Source organism: Ruditapes philippinarum, unplaced genomic scaffold, assembly GCF_026571515.1.
Source record: "Ruditapes philippinarum isolate M1 unplaced genomic scaffold, ASM2657151v2 ctg5888_1_1_1_1, whole genome shotgun sequence".
Lineage (NCBI taxonomy): Eukaryota > Metazoa > Mollusca > Bivalvia > Venerida > Veneridae > Ruditapes > Ruditapes philippinarum.
This window is the reverse complement of record NW_026853308.1, coordinates 92,300-114,383: the sequence shown is the minus strand read 5'-3', so window position 1 is coordinate 114,383 and position 22,084 is coordinate 92,300. Positions and strand designations below refer to the sequence as shown.

Genomic DNA, 22,084 nt, shown 5'->3' with positions numbered 1-22,084 from the left:
ACAAAGAAAGGTTTATGGGCATATTGGGTCTTAAAGAAACTTATGAGTGGTGGCCTAGTGGTTAAGGTATCTGCCTCTCAAAAAAGGGATCCTGGGTTCGAGCCCTACTCGGGTCACGACCACGCTTCCTCATATAACACTGTTTATTAGTACTGGATGGTTCCTGAAAATGGACTCAAAAGTGGTTTATATAATTTGCAAGAACTTGTTTGCAATCGAGCTTAAATAAATAGGTTTGAGCAAAAGAAATTTTTCTGTTAAGATAAAGCAATATCATACTGTTGATATTGCAATATACAATTAAAAAATCTTCAAGTACTTTTAAATAAATGAATTGTTACTGTTTCATATGATATAGATATATCTTAATATAAAGAAAGACGACAAGAAAGACACCAATATTAAAACCGTTATCATATTTCGTACAAACAGGTAATATTATCATATAAATATATTGACAAATTTAGATTGATAACGTTCTCCACCAACATTCTAGATCGGTTCTTGTACTTGTTTGATTGTTGATGGTGTTAAAGCCGATTTCAACACTTAACTATGTCATATATCGACGGCTGATCGACCTGACCGGCTTTCCCGGATAACTGGTCAGCAATTTCTTCGGAAGTGTCGTGCTACTAAACTAATTAGTTCTGAATAAGGAGTGAGAGACAAATGGTCATATGGAAAATAAATGTCTGATATCAGTTGTCACAGAGAAATTTTGCCTCGCATGAGGATCGAACAGACGACGTCAGGATCATTAATATGATGTTCATACTATTGAGCTAATCGGGCTAACTAACCTGCAAATTGTTGTTATTATTTTTATTACATTTACTTACATGAGTCATACATGCCTGCTGGGATAATAAAAAAACAATTATCATAGTTGATTCCAATTGGCATTAGTTTTATCGTTACAAAAGTAGCTGTACATGTTGTACTTTGTTCCTGCACCATTCAAATAACAAAATTGCATATAATGTTAACCAAAATAAGGAATTTTGTTCATTGCACATTTTAAGAGAAAATGAATACGAAATTATTTTACATAATTATTATAATATAATAGTAAAATGATTAATTAAGAGATGGAAATGTTTGGATAAAAAGGGTATTGAATTGAAACAGTTTCATGGCAGTTAGTTTAAGATCCAACATGTTGAATGAAATAATACATAAAATTACATAATTATTTCAAAATTGTATTGACTTCTAATATACAATATATTGAATGATTAAGGACTATTCTTTTTTAAAAATCAATACAATAATTAGCGTATGGTTATTAATTCTACACTGTCGTAATTCTGTCATCTGCCAGAGACAATGTGAACATTTTCATAGCCTTTCTGCCTTAAATGATAACAATATATACTTGTATAATCCAATATTAAGAAAAATATTACGTGAAATATGTAAATAATGATTTGATAAAGTCTCTACATGAGAGACAGTACGCTGCCTTCGCAGCTCACTGAATACACTCACGTTACTTCAGACAGTGAGCGATAGTGGAACATTCGACCGATGCGCTGGTGAGTGGAGAGACAGATATACGATTACGGGGACTCCTCTGATGGTATTTTTGTTTGTTTGCATTTTGTTGTTGTTTGTTGTTGTTATTTTTACATGACGGGAATTGAAATATTTTTTCGAGATAAAGATGTAGACCAGTACTTGTGTGTAGAATTTCAGCTGTAAAAAAATGACTTATAATAGGAAATTCGGCAAAGAATATCTCAAAATACGTTTTCGACTTATTTCTATGTACACTTCCTAAAAAAATCTTGTGCATATCCCCGGCTGATCTGTGTTCAGAAATTAAAATATTATGTATTTTTTGCATTTGACTTTATGCAAGATTTTAATTTCACTACTGGTAATGTTATGTTCACTTGCTTTAATATGCAGATGTATATATTAAAATATAAAAGCATATTCACTTATTTAAGGTAAAATCTTTAAAATAATTATAATAACACCTGAAGTATTTCAGGTATCGTTGTTTTATTTAAATTGTTGTATGCATTATATTAATAGCAACGATCTCGTGTGACTCGAACACGATAGCATGCTAATTATAGAATGTAAAATGTTTAACGACATTATTTATGTTAATTTACGACAGAAATTCTAGTTATAATCGTCTTATTATTTTAAGTGCGACAATCTTTGAACATTTTTCTTATTTCTTTCAAATCAAAGAATTTCGACGCGTTGTATCCCTTTGTTGGAATATTCATCATGGACACGGAGGTTGTTCTGAAAAAAGTTATACTAATGTGCATAATGTTAATGGTACAACAAACAAATTCGCAGGAAATATTTGATCAAGCTTTTATACAAGACTTAGATAGGTTTATTCAAAAGACAATGGTGTGCCGATACATTCCCGGATTGACAATATCTGTTGTAAAAGGTATCTGTGTTTTTATCTTATTATGAGCATGTATCATTTTTATCGGTTATGCAAGTCGAACGAAAGGAACCAGAGGCAGTTGAACTGCAGAAAAATTAACAAAGAAAAATAAACCATACGGGTTTTTTGTTTGTTGTTGTGTTTGAGTATATATGTGTGTGTGTGTGTGTGTGTGTGTGTGCGCGTGTGGTGTGTGTGCGTGTGCGTGTTTTTACTCTATTTGTTTAGACGAACGCTTTTTATGTAAGGTATGCCTTTAAAACTATTATTTAACCCACTAGTAGCATATTCCGCTTTGCCCCTTTCTAAAGCTGTCCGAGTTTCATTTCTTTTTATATTTAAGATTCAAAAACTTGGACAAAGAGTTACGGAACTGCTGACTTTTCGAATGGACGTATGGTTGACAACAGCACGCAGTTTGTTATTGGCTCGATTACCAAATCATTTACAATGGTTCTTCTAGGTATTCTGTTGACAGAAAAGGGGTAAGATGTAAAATGAGTTGATAATTAATTGAATTAATTTGAGAAGTAATTGGCTTTATAAAACAGTTTTTACTATCTATGTATTTGAAAAATAACAGTAAAAACAAGGGCAAAATTATGGAACTTTTTCCATTTTAATGGGCAAATAAAATTAAGAAAAAAGCAGAGACGAACTAGAGACTTGCTGTCACATCGGACGGGATTAGCACGGCTTCCACTTGGCTTTTTTGCCGGGTTTCCAGAAAATATAACCAGAGAACAGTTGACTATGTCAGTATAGTTTATCTCATACAACGATTTAATGAGAAATTGTCTCCTTATAATAGCCAGAAATCAAGATTTTATGGCCTTTCAATAATTGAAAAAAGTTTTAGTATATTATGTGAAATCATCGGAAGAATATAGAACGTTCATATTTATATTCAGTCTCCATATCATATTATAACTTAATGGAATCTTATTAAACAATGAGTCGTTTAAGTACGTATATAGCACTTTAGAATTCTAAAATAAAGGTAACATTTAAATATTTATTTTCGCTCAAATATCATTAGAGAAAAATGGTACCCTTTCCATTATTCATTGTTTGAAACATGTACTATATTTGATAATAGAAAGATGTAGAAAAAAATAATTTAACATAAAATTACAATGCTAATTTCACATAATCACAGAAAAATGAAGCATTTGCCTCAACAAACACCTTTTCGGGACGGGTATGTCTACAGTAACCTTCTGTATATGTATCTCGGTCATATATCAGAAAAATTAGGCGGAGACACGTGGGAAAATCTTTTGAAGTCTAAAGTATTTTTGCCTATTGGAATGACATCGACTCAAGTACTCAAACAACCAGAGGATTTGTTGAAAGATAACGTTGCTAAACCATATATATTTAAAGATAGTGTATTTCAAGACGGCACACTTGATATTTACAGGTATGTTTGGTGTATCAACACAATATTTATAAATTTAACTGAAAGGTTCATTTAACCACATAATTGGTGTGTATATCTTATTTGCATATCATTTGATATGGAATAACATGTTCGATGTTCTGTTTGCCGACACAGCTTGTTTAAAACATTCTGAATAAGATTACATAATTATTTTGTTTTGTTTACACGTTTATTTTCCCTATAATACAAAACTGCTTAATATGCTAATTAGGAACGATGTTTTATCTGGTGATATGAACGCATTTACAAACGTAATACAGACATCTACACATCATGTTATAGCGTCGAGACTGTTATTTGGAAATATCATGGCCTGGGGCGACATCGAGTGGTTTTCCCTACAGAAAATGTTCTCGGCCGTAAGGCCGAGAACATCCTCTGTAGGGAAACCCGAGATGCTGCCCAGGTCATGTTATGTCCACATAACAGTCGAGTATGATATACTATCACTGTATTATCCAATGATAAACATAAATAAAATGTTTGATAATACATAAAATTTAAATACTCATTTTCCTTCCCTTAATAGATTTATTTCCCCTTACGGAACCTCGATTAATTTTTATGGTACATGTTTTTGACCGATTTTTTATTTTTCGTATTGAAAACCCCATAACGTTAGGGCAAATCCGAAGTAAAGTTGGTATTCATGATCGGTTGGATGACCACAGGCAAACATATATTTCGGTAAATAATTGTGACGCTTAAGTATTACGCTAACCGCCGTTTGATCAGCATTTGTTTAAATGGCTTGCCAAAAGATAGAGTTTAAGAAACGATTATTGTTATTTTGTCGGGGACTTGACATTTAAAATATTGCAAGTATAGTTACTCATGAAAATGTTTATTCAGGCAGTGCCTTCCTGAACCAAATAACATTCAGGAAACAAGATTAAAAGGTTTATAAACAATAACGTTCAACCCCAGACAAAACTTTTTCTAGACTGACAGCCGTACCCCCAGTTCCCCATTATCTTTCCCCAATCTGAATATATTCGTTGTTTTTCCACCCTAAATTTTAGTACCGCCCAGTGCCCCTTGTGTATTTGTCTTCGGTCGCCCTTATACATGAACCAGATGTACTTAGATAAGTCAATTTATAATATGACAAATCAATTCGTTCTTTTATAACAACTTAGAGACAGTGATATACAGCAAATAAAATAGTTATCTACTACGAATACATAACATTATTGTTGTGAATATATACATTGAGAAAAATTAAAGTCGCACTATACGATTTTTTCTTTGGCGTAGATACATTTCTTGGCATAAAAAGTCGAGGCTGAAAGTGTAAAAAGATATGTCTTTGGTGTTTTTGGATGTCAAAAATATTATTTATATTGTAATTAAAATAGCCACAAAAACATAAAACAAATGAAATATGTCCATATATTTTAATGAAAGCTAGTGGAACATGTGTTATATAATCACAAAACCAACTAAAATTGTAGGGGAATATTTTGTTCCGGAACATTTTATTCTGATTTACGTACAATATTCATGTTTGTTAAATAACAGGGGCATTCTATGTAACAACTTTTTTCGAGATATTACTGTTAGGATATGAAAACAATATGTATTTACCACTTTTAAATGTTTACAAAATTTTTCATCAGATGTATACCCTTTAATGCTCAATCTCGACATTTTACAAAGTATTCATCGAAACAAAATAGCGCGGATCATAACTGCGGTAATCGGCTACCTAAAGTAGGCATATGTTTGCGTGGCTTAAGTTTACTATAAAGACAGAATATGTCGCGGTTTCCTTCTTAAAACTCGACGTTTTACGACAGAAGTGTGACAGAAAAACTCGAGAGTTTCTATAAGCCGCGTCATTTTATACAATTTTGACATAAAATTTCGCTTACATTGCCCATGACATTTGATAAACTGACGGTAAAATTTATCGCGGCTTTAAAAAAAGGCCATTCCGGCCAACATAAGTAACAGATCAAAAGATAAATTGCGAAAACAGAATCAGGTAATACGGATATGTCTGGCGTCATTTTCAGATGAATATTCAATTTTCAAGCATGTGCTAGGCTTGCGAGAAGGAAGAAAATAATTATATAATTTATGTTTCAAATAAATTATAATTATATAAAGTAGATTAGCAGACACACTTTATTGATGAAAATATTGAACAATTTTTTAAAGATATTAATATTTCTTTAAATTATAATATTTTTTTTAAATAATAACACATTTAAAAATATCTGAAACAGTTAAATGAATATACTATATATAATGTTTTGCGGTACCTATAGCATTTATCCAGGCGAGCCTGCCGGTGCAATTTTATCAACTGGGGTAGACATGGCAAAATATATGCGGTTTAATCTTAATAATGGAACAACCGAAGATGGAATGACACTGCTTAACCCGGTACTTCTAAAAGAGGCATACGCTGGTAATGTTCATCTTTATTTGAAGAAAAAATAATTATAATAATAAAATAATAATAATAATAATAATAAATAATAATAATAAATAATAATAATAATAATTAAATATATAAAATTTGTCATTCATTAATTATTTTTGCATTGTTTTCTTGTTGTTGTTTTTTTTGTTGTTGTTTTTTGCAATATACTTGGTTGATTATTCCTCTGATCTGGATCTGTAATCATTACTTTTGCTTATAACTGGCATATTAATCAAGCCAAACTTTGTCTATCAGGTAATGTTCTTTTAAGATTTGGCTACACATATTTGGCATTTATTACTTAAAGTGACATTATGCCTATTCAATCATATTTGTGAAAATTAATTTGAAATTAAGTTTACATTTTTCCATAATTTCTTTCAATTTTATTATTTAAGAGCGATCCCAATGAAATTTCTGAAGATATCCATAGGAATGTTATCTGTAACCTTTAATTTATAAAAAGAGAAGTTCAGTCTTTTGTATATTAATTCAAAAGCAACTTCTGAACAAAAATAAACTGTACTGTTGTTTTGTAGATTATAAAAAAGCTTATGACTCTATCGAGAGAAGTAGGCTATGGTATAAATTTATAAAACTAGGAATAAATGGTAAATTTCTGTCGGTATTAAGATCAATGTACAGCGAAGTGAAACTTTGTGTAAAACATTTAGTGAGCCTATCTGACTTTTTCAATAGTAATTTAGGTTTGTTCCAAGGAAAACTAACTTCGCCGATTTGCTTCTCTTTATTTTTAAATGATATAGAAATGCAATTACAGGACAATATTGACGCTGGAATAGATATTGATCAAATTGCGATATATTTGCTCCTATTCGCTGATGACGCGGTAATCGTCTCTGAAACAAGTACTGGGTCACAGAAATCACTAGATAGTTTATATTCTTATTGTTGTAAATGGAACCTTACAGTTAACATAGAAAAAAATAAAGTTGTAGTGTTTAGGAAAGGGGGGAAGTTAAGAAGAAACGACAAATGGTATTATAATAATAATGAAATTGAAATAGTCAAGTCTTTTAATTACCTAGGGGTTGTTTTCTCCAGTGGAGGGTCTTTTATGCAAGCAGCAAACACATTAGCCGGGAAAGGGTTGCGATCTCTACATTCTTTGTGGGCTATTTTTCGTAGTATGAAAGTTCCAATAAATATATTGTTTAATCTCTTTGATTCGTATGTACTTTCTGTTTTAAATTATGGTGCAGAGGTATGGGGTTGTATAAATTCAGAGGTAATAGAAAGAGTACATAAGAAATTTTGTAAATGGATACTAATTTTTAGCAATCTACACATACTCTAGCTCTTTAAAGTGAGTTAGGTAGATTTCCACTCTATATAGAAAGACATAATAAAATGGTTAAATATTTTCTGATGATTAATACCGTCAAGTCTGAAAATTGCATACTTAAGGCGGTTTTACAAGATCAAATCAAAAGTCTAGAGCTAAACGAATCAATAAAAAATTGGGTCTCATTTATACGCGATATCCTTCAGTCTTCTGGTCTATATGAAGTCTGGTTATATCCAGAATCCGTTAAAATAAATGTATTTGTTCCGGTTTTACGTTGTAGGCTTAGATATATATACATAAGTAATTGGAGAACGGGGTTGCAGATGTCAAGTTCCTTTAATATTTTCCGGGAGATAAAAGATACATTTGAGCAGTCAAATTATATCAGACTATTAGAAAATACAAAATTTAGAAACGCACTGGCTAAATTACGTCTCTCTTCACATAAACTTAACATTGAAGTCGGCCGACACTACAATATTCCGCGCGATGAACGTAAATGTACACTATGTAATTTAAACGACCTAGAGGACGAGTTTCACTTTGTTTTAAAATGTACAGCTTATGTCGATTTAAGAAGATTATATATACCCAGATATTATTATACCCACACAAATATAATTAAGTATATATCATTAAAATAAATGCAAAGTAGTAATAAGAAGATCTTAAAAAATTTGATTGTAATAATATAAATGTCGTTCTCAATCTGAAATAATTCCGTTTTTTTTATTTTTTTTTTTTATTTTATATTCCATGTAACTTTTGAGTATATATAAATATATTTCTTCCTTTGTTACATTCTCACGATACATGTGTTAAGGAAATAATAATTAATGAATTATATGTAAAATCTTCCATGTCATACCAATATATATATATATATATATATGGTCTCTTTTTCATTGTTAACGACGATGGGCTTGTAATGCTTAAGTCAAATAAAATATTTGTTCTGTTCTGTTCTGTTCTATATTCAGGCATATTTGAATTTTGTCGTTAATCTTTTCCAATATTTACTGTTGGTCAGTTACCATTATAACAGCCGACACTTTAAAATATTTAGCTTATTTAGTGAACTTGATAATGCAAAACTGAGCAAAATGCACTTTGAACATAATGTGTAAGTTTGTAGGCAGATGTCCTTTACTTCCCTTGATGTGTTTTAAACAAGATGACGAATTTCGTAGTATTTTTTATTACAATAGCAATTACTTTTATCAAGCAAACTTCTATTATAAAAAAATGTGATTACGCATGTTTTATCAAACTTATTTAGCATGAATTATTTACATATAACCATTTTACATATTATTATAGCAACTACACCTACAGTAGGCAAACGTTTTACAGAAAATTACGTTCTAACTCGTCCGGAATTTCCTATCTCAGACACAGCCATGGGTTACGGATATGGATGGAAAATAGCAACATACCGAGGTATGATTTTTGTCTTAAATTAAATGAAATGATCCTTTAATTATCGCAAAAGAAATGTTGTAACCCTGTTATAATCGTTGCCCTATCATAAATTCAGACAATATGATGTAGACTTTAAACAACATTCATAATTAAACAGATTGTAAAGGTTTTTTTTTTCTTTTGTATAATCGTATTCTAATGTGTTTTTAGTTCATTATAGAATTTATTTGACTATTTGACCCGTAAATATATGAATAGTTCATTTTCAAACAAAAGCGTCTTTTGCGTGTAAAACGTGTTTCATTTAAATCAAGCTTTTGTTCAATTCAGGTTACCGCAAAATATGGCACGATGGGGCACTATTTTCATATGTATCAGAGTTATGGATGTTTCCAGACATCAACGCAGGTATAGTAAGTTCGTGTGTTTAGTTACAGTTAACAGTTAAATTTACTGAATGTCATTGTTTCACACCATTATTTCTTCTAAAAGTGGTATGTCAAATAAGTAAGTTAACTCATTTTTAAACTGTTTGGTATCAACAAAAAATCATTATTCATCAAACCTTAACCAAAGAAAATTCAATATGTTATTATTTTTGCACTTTAAGGAGTCTTTGCCAATGCTAATGGACCTGGTTTACTAAATCTGCGAAGCGTTGATCTGCCTACAATTATGTTTTACATAAGTGACAAACTAATTGGGGAGAGCCCGTGGCTGAACGAAACCACAACATGTGAATATCCCGATCGTTGGCGTAATATAACTACCAATCCAACACCACCAGAACCATTAGGAAAACTAGTAAATCCTTTAGAATATACTGGTACTTATGGCAGCTATTATCTTCCTGCCATACAAGTCTCAACAAAACCAGGTTGCGATTCTTCATTATTGTTTCAAATGAGCCGGGTTGCAGGAGTCCTTTATTCAACGCAAGACAAAGACCGGTTTTTGATGGAAATAACATCTCCATGGGAATTCAAGATAACCTCACGAGATTACCATAACAATACAGTTCTGTACAACTCACTATTTCTACGTAATAAAGAAGGGCAGGTGAGGAGTATAGAGCTGACTGTAAATGTAAAAATAGTGTACACAAAAGATATAACAATCTTTGATGACCAAGTTTCATATCAAACTACGTCTTCGAAACAAAGAACCTTGAAACCTGATTTACCCTTCAAAACTTCGTATGTATACTCAAGTCCTTGATAGATGCTTTCTTTTCGTGTATAAAGAGGTGCCTAAGAAACATTGCACACAATCGAAAATAATAATAACTTAAAAAAAAAACAACAACAACAAAAAACAACAAACAAATGAAACATCGTAATGAACATTAGGTTAACGACCGTACTCAGTATGTAACTTCAATTTGAATAATATTAATTATGGTATTACAATACATTTGATTCGGTGCTACTATTTTGATACTCAATAAAATAATACATTAAGCAACTATGACTTTTTGCATTTAGCTGTGGTTCTGACAAGATACATTCACTTACTTAGATAGATGTGGAAATACTAAAGTGGTTTCTTGACCTATGTGTTTATTATGTGCTAAAAATGATGAAGAGGATGAATATCATTTTGTTTTATTAAATCGTATTTTTGTAATAGACCAAAGTTTTTTGAATTGATACAATCTTCTAATAAGCATACACTGCTGAATGGATAATTTATTAACGAAGGCTTTGCCTAGTTTATTTAGTGTAAAGTATATTTTGCAACGTATTTTGTTAAATCTAGTTTCATGCATAATTAAAACAATTTATTTAACTGTCACAGGGTCATTTTGTCTTTGTTAGAATACTCTGTAATTCATACCCATACTCTATATCATTCCCCTATCGTCTCTTTTTCAATCATTCATATCATTATTCAACTTCATACTAATAACTTCATTTGACCTGTAACACATTGACGGGCCTCATTCACTTCATTTTTGAATTCGGTCACGCTAACCTTAACGCATGCGCATAAGAAATGAGAACTTTAGAATGTTGTTTTTTTCCATTGACTCCGTATTTCTATTTTATTGTGTGCCAACAATATATTTACAGGTATTTTTGATGTTATAAAACATTGTAAACATGAATTATGATATGTGTATGTATTCCGCTTGGAATTATCAATAGCACAAGAAATGAGAACTCCGTATTTCTATTCTATTTTATTGTGTGCCAACAATATGTTTACAGATTTACAGGTTCTTCTTTGAACGCCCTATCCTCCCGAGTGAGAACTCACGTATATCCGTGGCATAACACTTTAATCTTACAACTTAATTTAAGGGCGAACTTTAAGGGGGCGGGCATTTAGATTTACCCTTGTCCGTCAGTCCGTCTGTCCGCACTCACAGGACAGTAATTATGTGGCTAGAGGGACAATAGGTAACTTTCTTTCTCTTTGATGTCATTCATTCCGTAATGCTTTTATGTGGCTATTTTCTTTTGTGTGGCTAAAAAGAACAATAGAGAGAACAAAAGAGTAGCCACATAATTACCCTCCTGTTAGAACGTCCGTCCGTCCATCCGTCCGTCCTGCCGTCTGTCCGTTCTCTTTTGTGTCGCATGTAACGCAAAATTATTTGACCTAGAGTAATGAAACTTAACAGGAATGTTGATCAGCATGGGCAGTTGTGCACCTGGGTATTTTCGTGTTGATTTATTTTGTTATTGCCCTTGATTTAGTAAAAATTTGCAGTTTTCAACTTGTGCCGCACGTAACTCAAAAAGTACTTGACATAGAGTCATGAAACTTTACAGGAATGTTGATCAGCATGTGTCGTTGTGCACCTGGGTATTTTCGTCTGGATTTATTTAGTATTTTTCGAGTTATTGCCATTGACTTAGTAAACATTTGCAATTTTCAACTTGTGTCGCATGTAACTCAAACAAGATTTGACATAGAGTCATGAAACTTTTTCTGAACAGAAATGTTGATCAGCATGTGTAGTTGTGCACCTGGGTAGATCCGTCTGGATTTATTTAGCACTTTTGGAGTAATTGCCCTTGACTTAGTAAAAATTTGCGATTTCAACTTGTGTCGCATGTAATTCAAAAGGATTTGAATTAGAGTCATGAAACTTTAAGGGAATGTTGCTCAGCATGTGTAGTTGTGCACCTGGGTATTTTTGTGTGGATTTATATAGTATGTTTAGATTTATTGCCCTTAACTTAGTAAAATTTTGCAATTTTCAACTTGTGGCGCATATAACTCAAAAAGGATTTGACATAGAGTCATGAAACTTTACAGGAATGTTGATCAGCATGTGTAGTTGTGCAACTGGCTATTTTCGTCTGGATTTATTTAGTTTTTTTTAGAAATATTGACCTTGACTTAGAAATTGTTTGCAATTTTCAACTTGTGTCGCATGTAACTCAAGTAGAAGTGGACATAGAGTCATGAAACCTTATGGGAATGTTGCTCAGCATATGTAGCTGTGCACCTTGAGTTTCGCTTGTGGATTTATCCAGTATTTGTAGAGTTATTGCCCTTGACTAAGTAAAAACCGTTTCATTATGTTGTGCTATTTGTTCCTTCAGTGCTTGAGTTAAAATCAACCAACTTTACAGGAATAATGATCAACATCACTAAATTACTGGAAAAATGATCAACATCACTGTGAAGCTATGCACCTGGGTCTTTGCATGTGGATTTTTTCAGTTTTGTTAGAGTTATTGCCCTTGACTTACAGTAGTATAAATTTGCAATTTTCAACTTGTTCATGCATAGCTCAAAAAGTATTTGACTTGTAGGCCTGAAAGTTTACTAGAATGTTGGTCAGCATGTGTACTTATATGCACCTTGGGGTTTGCTTGTGGATTTATTCAGTATTTGTAAAGTTCTTGCCCTTTACTTAGTAAAAGAGTTTTAGTTTTCAACTTTTGGCATATGTTGTCCAAAAAATATTTGACCTAGAGTCACAAGATTGACAGAACAGTGGCGTGTGGGGGCACCAGTGATAGTATATCTCTCACACTGTAACTGATATAGGCATTCTATCCAATTCAAATTATATATATTTCGTTTGTTGAATTTAATATATGCACGATTTCATAAGCAAGCATTTATTGTTACAAATATAAACGTTTACGTGAAAATATCGCACGATATTATGCTAATTTTAGCTTTTAATACGTACGACGAAGGTTATGATTAACGTATGTTTTGTGAAGAGACACATTGTCGTTAAAGATGCCAGTGAATAGCAAGCTTGGAAAGGTTAATTTTAAAGTCTAAAAAGAGGTACAAGTGGATCAAAACTGTTTCTGTACATTATAATTAATTTTAAAAAAGCCCTAACAGTCTGTGTAATTGTTTTATCGTTGTGAGATAGATGTTGGACGTTTTCTTAATATTATACAAGAAAAGAAACTTTAACGCGTGGTTTCCCTGTGAATGAACTTTCATCATGGAAAAAGGAAACGCTTGGAAACATTTTACATTATGGTGCATATTGCTGTTCATTCAATATTCCAATCCGCAGGAAATATTTGATCACACTTTTATACAAGACCTAGATAGGTTTATTCAAAAAACGATGGTGTGTCGATACATTCCCGGATTGACAATTTCTGTTGTAAAAGGTATCTGCTTCTTTTTGCTCCTCTTTTATATTCGGATATGTGTTCTATGATGGTATAGCATTTAATCCAGCCTTGCAAGAGGAACAAAAAGAAACATTATTTCAATTTGTACAAGTAAATGTCAGGCTTTAAGTTTGTCCATATAAAATACTTTGTTTTAGGCTTTTCATGGGGTTAATCTAAGTCCAAATGTCTCAACGTTTCATATGAAATTTGACAAATCTTACATAATATCCTCAGGTGCTAAAAATGAAAATTATGAATAAAATGGTGAAGTCATATTCTCAAAATTAGATTGAATATAAATATTTAGTGCGAGTCTCTGACAATTTTCAGTTTAAACTGTTGATACGTTGTTGTTTTTCTCCTAAGAGTTACATTTTCTTGACCTTAGTATGTGTACGTCAGTGTGTCCTTTAACATATCTCCCTATCACATCAAACTATATTAAAATACATGTAAATACACTATGTCACATATGTATAATCTTCCTGGCTATCAAAGATTCAAAAACTTGGACAAAGAGTTACGGAACTGCTGACTTTTCGAATGGACGTATGGTTGACAACAGCACACAGTTCGTTATCGGCTCGATTGGAAAATCATTTACAATGGTTCTTCTAGGTATTCTGCTGACAGAAAAGGGGTAAGATGTAAATTGAGTTGATACTGATTTTAAAAAATAAGTACATGTTGTTTGTATTTGAACATGTTCGTCACTTTTTTAAACTACACTTTTAAGTCTGTAAATGTAGTGCTAGCATAAATATGCTCAAACTGAAATATTAGCCTACAGCTTTGTTTATTGTTGTTGTGTTACCATTCAATAGACAAAAGTACAATCATTGTTTTTTTGCTTTTGTTCCTAAATTCAAAATTTGGCGATCACATTTATAATGAAGTCTGCTTAAGCCGGTGTAAGGGGCGTGGTGGGTTGCTTTAACTTTCTAGTACCATCAATGAACAGACTGAATCAAACCGAGTCTGCAACATTTTAAATTTTGCCGTTTTGGACGTTCTTAAGGGATTTTTCTCTCTTTATTTCAAATTGCTTTGTTAATTGTTTACTTTAGATTAAATTGGAATACAAAAGTACATGATTTACTTGGACCAAAGTACGAATTTATTGACAAATACAGAAGCAAAGAAATGACATTAAAAGACATGCTGTCACATCGGACGGGATTAGCTGCACTTCCAATAGTATTAGATGCTGGGTATCCAGAAAGTGTAACTAGGAAACAGTTGAGTTTGTAAGTATTTTTATCAAAATTAGATATCTTAATTTTATGTTGAGAATTTCTTTAAACACCAGTACGAAGGTATCGTTGGAAATATTATTACGGTATGTGACTATTGAGCTATTTATTGCTTATACACCCATCACGTGTCAAACAGAGTATCGACCGGTGGTCAGTTGCGTACAAAGTTCGCAGTCAGATATAAAATATTTGTTCCGAATTTCTTGTATTATCGAAATTATTTGTCCTTTGTTGATGCAATTTGGTAAAACTACGGAGGAAATATGTGTCATACAGACAATAAAGAAAAAAGATGTGGAAACATCGTAACGGATGGAGGTCTATAAGAAACATTAGGAAACAAATAAAAACAAGTAATAATTTCTGCTAAAATAGAACTGCGGTTTGGTAAGCTTTGGACAAGATGGAATCCCAGACACATGTTTCACCAAGACAAAACTCAAGACAATTAAAATGACAATATGAATGTCAGTGATGTAGAGTCAAAGTTTTTAGGCAAATTAAAGGACTGTCATGGCTAAATTGTAAGCATACTTATATCTTTTATTGTATAAATTGTTACTAAATGACCAATGGTTTTTGAAACTAAAACAGTTGTTCTCTTGAAACCTTAAATATACAGGGTAAATGTATGTACGATGAAAAATTACAGTAAAATAAGAACAAATTATATCATACTTATTTCATACAATTTTGTTACAGGAAAATGAAGCATTTGCCTCAACTATTTTCTTTCCGGGACGGCTTTGTCTACAATAATTTTATGTATATGTATCTCGGTCATATATCAGATAAATTAGGCGGAGACACATGGGAAAATCTTTTGCAATCTAAAGTATTTTTGCCTATTGGAATGACATCCACTCAAGTACTCAAACAACCAGAGGATCTGTTGAAAGATAAAGTTGCTAAACCATATATATTCAGAAATAATGAATTTCAAAATGGCACACTTAACATCTACAGGTATTTTGGTATATCTATGCTTATAAAGTACTAACTTAAAGTTGAAAAGGCTAATGATACAGATGTGTGTAGTAGTTAACATAAAATGATTGATGACATTCTTAGTATAGCAATTTTTTCAGTGTTCTGATTTTTATAGTGTTCTGATTTTTTACAATATATGCATATTACCTAATTAGATCTAATTTTGCTGAAAATTTTTCTATTGGATTCCGTAGATTTATAAATGCCTTTACTTTTTTACGAATTATATTTTAATTTATATTTGAATTAATGATGACCAAAAAAAAAGTTTAGCAAACCTAAAACAGTCGGTACATGCAATGAATTGGTAGTTACTGATTTAGTCATCAAAACCAATCATCATATAGTTTTACACAATATTTATACAGTTCAAACAATTGAGAGAATATATCAAAACATACAAATCTGAAAAGATGTTTTATATAACGTATAGCATTCATCCTTTGGAGCCTGCGGTACATGCAATGAATTGGTAGTTACTGATTTAGTCATCAAAACCAATCATCATATAGTTTTACACAATATTTATACAGTTCAAACAATTGAGAGAATATATCAAAACATACAAATCTGAAAAAATGTTTTATATAACGTATAGCATTCATCCTTTGGAGCCTGCGGTACATGCAATGAATTGGTAGTTACTGATTTAGTCATCAAAACCAATCATCATATAGTTTTACACAATATTTATACAGTTCAAACAATTGAGAGAATATATCAAAACATACAAATCTGAAAAGATGTTTTATATAACGTATAGCATTCATCCTTTGGAGCCTGCGGGTGCAATTATATCAACTTGGGTAGACATGGCAAAGTATATCCGGTTTAATCTGAATAATGGGACAACTGAAGATGGTAAAACATTACTTAACCGGGCCCTTCTAAATGAGGCATTCACTGGTAAGGTTAATCATAAAGCTGCATGCCTCCAGATGAGCTTAAATACTTCTAATTTTAAGAAATGTAAAAAGATTCTCAAGATTCAAATTATAATTTACATGTTATATGCGTTTTTGTAGTATTCAACAATATATTTCTACTGCGTAGTAAGAGCAATTGTTGCATATTCTGGCCTATCTTTGGTACCTTCGCAGATTTAAGGACCGTTTGCAATAGATACATTATTTCTTTATTTACTTGACAATTCTTTGCTTTGTATCAGATTTTCAAATCTTTATTAAAAGTATTATGAATCCGGAGGCATACTGCCTTAAATTCAAGGAATAATATTTAATATATATTTCTTATTGATTTCGCTTGATAACGTTTATTATTTTCGAAGAAAGGACACATGACTTTGGGTAATCAAGTATATAATCTCACGTGTGCTTTATCTCAATTTGAAAATACAATGTATATGGGATTTCGTTATCAATATGCGATTATAAAACCTTTAATCCATTCATTTGTTATAAGCTCAAAGGGTATGTTGATTTACGAAGAATTTTCCTTATATGATTCTAATTAAATACACTGAATTGCTTGACGTGTATGTATATATTGTGTTAAAATTACAATTAATTATTATAAAATAATACATTACGTACAAGCATGATTACACATTAATGATAATATACGGGTATGTATTACATGTATCATAAACGATTAAAAAGTTATTTTCTTTTATATTATGACAGCAACTACACCTACAGTAAACAGTCCTTTCTTGAATAGTAACACTTTAACACGACCTGAATTTCCAGTCTCGGATACAATTATAGGTTCCGGATATGGATGGCGTTCAGCAGCCTATCGAGGTATGGTTGTTCAGTTACTTTTAGATTAAAGCGACAATATGCATCAGCAATCCATATTTTTTTATTCATTAGTTAATGATGTTAAAATAATGGGTTTAGTAATAGTAGCGCGGAGCATGCAGTGTGTCGTACTAAAGGTAGCAAAACGTCACCATAATAATACCAATTGCCAACTGAGCTAAAAGTGCAAAAGATAGATCAGGTATAAAGTAAATGAGTATGTTTTTTTTTGAAACTGTAACATGATACCTAAAAATAAACAGGTTTTAAGAAATAATCATAATTACATTTCTGAGGCATAGTGGGCCTTTAAACCATTCAATCTAGAAAAATTCATAACATAGTATTATCTTGGTACTGTTGGGGATGACAGACCAGCCTGCGCATCCGCACAGTCTGATCAGGATCAATGCTGTTCGCTTACCAACTCTATTACAAGTAGAGAAACTGACTGCGAACAGCATGGATCCTGATCAGACTGCGCAGGCTGGTCTGGATCCATGCTGGTCGCAAACCCTCTATGTTTGTTTTGTTTTGACGCGGCTCATTTATTTTGTTTATTAACACAACAACGTTTCAATATCCTAACATTTATTATCAAAATACTATTTCCTCAAACAGCATATTGTTGTAATCCTTTCCCACCTTCAAATTAGGTTTCCGCAAAATTTGGCATGCTGGGGGACTTTTCTCTTATGTATCAGATGTATGGATGTTTCCAGAAATTAATGCAGGTAAATATTTTGGTTGCCCGTCTTTTTATTAATAAATATTTTATAATTTCACTTTGATACTCTGTAAATATAAAGGTTTTTGTTATAAATATAGAACGATAATAAATTGACAGTTTTACGTATTCAAATATATTCTTATTGTTCCATTATAAAACAAAACATAATAAATTATTTTATTGCTATTATATTCATATATTTTAAGTAGTGCATAAATGCATCATTTCTTTACTTAAAGGAGTCTTTATCAGTTCCAATGGTCCAATGTTAAAGCACTTGCTAAATTATGGTCTCCGTACGATTATGTATTACATAAGTGACAAACTAATCGGTGAGGACCCGTGGCTAAACGAAACAACAACATGTGAATTTCCACATCTTTGGCGTAATATCACTACAAATTCAACACCACAAGAACCATTAGGGATAATAGACAATCCATCAGAATATATCGGTATTTACGGGAATATCATTCTGCCTTCTTTAAATGTGTCAACAAAACCAGGTGACCGATCTAAATTATTGTTTCAAATGAATAGGATTGGAGGAGTTCTTCATTCAACGCAAGACAAAGACCGGTTCTTGATGGAAATAAAAAATCCACGGGAATACATGCTGAATTCACTAAATGTTAATAATGATACAGTGATGATCAACACAACATTTCTACGTAATCAAGGTGGTGAAGTGAGTAGTGTAGAGTTACAGTACGACGTGAAAGTTGTGTACACTAAAGGTATCACAATCTTTGACTATCAAGGTTTAGCTCAAGCTACTACAGCGACAATTCGAAACCTCAAATCACTGATGTCTCGAAATCCCCAAAAACCTCGAACACATACACATTGTTAAAAATGAGATGAATTTATTAAGTCTAAGATATATTTTAACAATATAACATGGTCAAGGTTTTAAAGAACATATCACAGATCTACTTTTCAGTAATAATGATTGCGTTTGTTTTACTGAGGTTATATAATTTATTTTAAAATGTATTAGGTAATATTCGTTATTATTACAGGCTTACAATGGATACATTTCCATTGGTTAAGATGTTGGAAATCTAATGATATGATATGATTTACATTACTTTAACTAACAAAAGTTATGTCCATGATCAAGTTATTTATGGTACTGTGTAGATATTTTACATTTATATGGTATATACATGTGAGGAAGCTATCCAGCTAGCTTACGGAACGTCGGTGGTTCTACTCAGGTATCCGTTCGTGCCTGAAATAATAATAATTGTTGCTTAGTACTGATGGGTTTCCAGCAACGGCTTCGCTTCCGAAAGAGTCGAACTATTATCGAAAATATAACTATGATTCAATAAATTCGACACTTCTTCTATTCATGTTATAGCTAAAGTTAAATATGACACTAACTCGTTGTTTGGTATTGTCTCACTCATTGTCAAATAAAAGACAATTATTTGTTCAACAGAGTTCATTTTCAATTAGTTGTTTCTAGCTTTTGCGCGTTTAGATATCAGATTCATTCATAGCATTGCGCCAAAGGTCATAAAATCTTAACATTATTAATCTTTATTATTTCATTGACAGACATAAAAACCATTACAAAAATAACCATCTTGTTGGAAAGTAAAGAAACATAAAATTATATAGTAGACACCTTATATCAATTATTTAGCAAAAAAGCAAAAATACCTTAAAAAGTTTGAAAAATGAATTATAGTTTTGGAAAAAACAAGGAAAAGCTTACCTGAAAATAAATATATACAACATAAATAAATAGATAAATGAAAATAATAAAATAAATAAAACAAATACCGACATTTTGCTCAAAAATAATTCTGGAAAAGTACTGTAGGGTTTTAACCAGCTTGTAAATCTAAGATGACTTGTGCTAAGAAATGTGGAATGTGTTTCTGTATATACACGCATTACATATTTTAAAAATTGACGAATATAAATTACAAGAAGAACAAAAAATCAAAACAAAATCAACATCAACAACCCACCACACCCCCACCTCCGGTCAAACCTCATCTCTACCACATATAAACACCCCAATGGTGCAGAGATGCCTTTTATGTCAAAAGTATTCTAGACATTTTGGTTAAACTTTTCCTAAGAATTATATAACAGTTTGATTACAGCCGTGTATTATAAGATAGTATCCATGATTGATAAGTCTGAGAACTATCATTCCATCATAAAGATCAAACAATTTAAATATCAACGATTCTTTTTCAAAACATTACATGACGATAGGTCTGTAAGTGTTTGATTTTACACCCCTAAGGAATATCTATAGTTGACAATGCGCATAGAAAAGAATAATATACTACATGTTTGACAACTAGAAACAAGATAAAAAGAAAAAAAATTAGAAATTGATAAATCATAAATTCCCTGACACTATGATCCTAGGTATAAATGAAATTAGTTGTGTGATAATTTTGTTTTAATCCCGTAAGAAATGTTGTCAAAGAGAAGAGTTATCCCAATTATCGTACAATAATCAGGATTCCGAGAAAATATTATAGAATTTCAATATTAACAAGATCAATTGATGGCGAAAGTATTTGTTGTTATCCGACGTGGAAAACAGGAATACCGCACAGAAGAAATTGTTATCAGGCAGCTTTGACAGCATCCGCCAGTCGTATGATGTGACATTTTGTTAAAGTATGCATCAGGCTAAAGGTCAGCATCTGAACTAGTTATAGCCAATGTGTGATTGTTTTTTTTATATTAACATAATTGCATAACTCAGTTAGATTTTAATAAATAAATTTGATTTTTTTAACTTTTTTTACTAGGTGTTTAATTTGGTAATTAATTTAGTTAGTTATAATTGGTTTGTTTGTTAGTCAGATTTTTACCTGCCTTTACACTTTAAAAATCATAAGATGACGTTCCAGTTTCGCCGGTGGAAGAAGACCTTAGGTGCCCATTCGTGCATTATATTTACCACGAGCACGCACCTGAGTAAGTGAAACAACATTAACCGCTCACAAAAAAGAGGCAAAAGAAAACGGAGGACGAATTAAATGGAAAGCATGTATACAACATCCTCTTGGTCTGACAGAATACTGACACGCAATATACGTGGAAATTAAGAATGTTCTTGAGCTAACTTTGTTTAACACTTCACATAACAATATTGTTAGACAAAATGGAATTTTGCATGCCTCATTTATTCACTAATGTATGTTTGCATGCAACATGCACAAAAGAGTAATAGATTGGAAATAATTCTGCATAAAAATATATATTGTAAAAGGCATATGCAATTTTCTGGTATATCAAACAGTAAAACCAACTGCTGATAAGCATGAACACGTCGAATGCAAACGATTTGAAGACTTGTTTTTAAACCTTTTATTCAGGTATGTTGAAACAAATAGTAAAACACATGTAATTTCTATTAAATTGTTAGATTTGATACAATAAAAATGCAATACGTAGTGAAAATAATATAAAAAACATAGCTATTGGACTTTTTTTTTCTTGCTACGAATATTGTACGGACGCATTTTAAGATAAAACTGATTCAGAAAGACAGTTAAGATCTTTGCTTATTAACTTATTTCAGGGGCGTCCGTGGCCGAGTGGTAAAGGTCGCTGACTTCAAACCACTTGCCCCTCACCGCTGTGGGTTCGAATCACAACAGGGACTTTGGATTCTTTCATGTGAGGAAGCTATCCAGCTAGCTTACGGAACGTCGGTGGCTCTACTC

The 22,084-nt window shown here is 31.8% G+C and overlaps 2 protein-coding genes across 3 annotated transcripts; both read left to right on the top strand.

Moving 5' to 3' along the window:
- The first annotated feature begins 3,087 nt into the window (after positions 1 to 3,087).
- On the top strand, positions 3,088 to 10,822 carry LOC132736460 (uncharacterized). Its single transcript, XM_060723599.1, has 6 exons — positions 3,088 to 3,177; positions 3,582 to 3,845; positions 6,140 to 6,282; positions 8,927 to 9,046; positions 9,359 to 9,436; positions 9,639 to 10,822. Exons 2-6 carry the CDS (start codon positions 3,586 to 3,588, stop codon positions 10,244 to 10,246), a joined length of 1,209 nt encoding a protein of 402 aa, XP_060579582.1. The 5' UTR covers positions 3,088 to 3,177; positions 3,582 to 3,585; the 3' UTR covers positions 10,247 to 10,822.
- A 2,244-nt stretch (positions 10,823 to 13,066) lies between these two features.
- Positions 13,067 to 19,612, top strand: LOC132736457 (gigasin-6-like). Of its 2 annotated transcripts, none has more exons than XM_060723598.1 (8): positions 13,067 to 13,629; positions 14,134 to 14,275; positions 14,703 to 14,882; positions 15,594 to 15,857; positions 16,645 to 16,787; positions 17,525 to 17,644; positions 18,301 to 18,378; positions 18,915 to 19,094. In XM_060723598.1, the coding sequence occupies exons 1-8, from the start codon at positions 13,455 to 13,457 to the stop codon at positions 18,959 to 18,961; spliced, it is 1,149 nt and encodes a 382-aa protein (XP_060579581.1). In that variant the 5' UTR covers positions 13,067 to 13,454; the 3' UTR covers positions 18,962 to 19,094. The 2 variants fall into 2 exon arrangements, with proteins under 2 accessions (XP_060579581.1, XP_060579580.1); XM_060723597.1 differs by having other exon boundaries at positions 13,070 to 13,629; positions 18,614 to 19,612.
- Positions 19,613 to 22,084: the final 2,472 nt, after the last annotated feature.

What these genes read in the sequence shown, in the direction of transcription:
- LOC132736460 (XM_060723599.1), top strand. Translation starts at nt 3,586, where the DNA reads ATGAAGCATTTGCCTCAACAAACACCTTTTCGGGACGGGTATGTCTAC. An exon ending in GGCACACTTGATATTTACAG is followed by an intron (nt 3,846 to 6,139) that starts GTATGTTTGGTG and finishes CGGTACCTATAG; the next exon opens with CATTTATCCAGGCGAGCCTG. An exon ending in TCTAAAAGAGGCATACGCTG is followed by an intron (nt 6,283 to 8,926) that starts GTAATGTTCATC and finishes ATATTATTATAG; the next exon opens with CAACTACACCTACAGTAGGC.
- LOC132736457 (XM_060723597.1), top strand. Translation starts at nt 13,455, where the DNA reads ATGGAAAAAGGAAACGCTTGGAAACATTTTACATTATGGTGCATATTG. An exon ending in GGCACACTTAACATCTACAG is followed by an intron (nt 15,858 to 16,644) that starts GTATTTTGGTAT and finishes TATAACGTATAG; the next exon opens with CATTCATCCTTTGGAGCCTG. An exon ending in GTTTCCAGAAATTAATGCAG is followed by an intron (nt 18,379 to 18,613) that starts GTAAATATTTTG and finishes CTTTACTTAAAG; the next exon opens with GAGTCTTTATCAGTTCCAAT.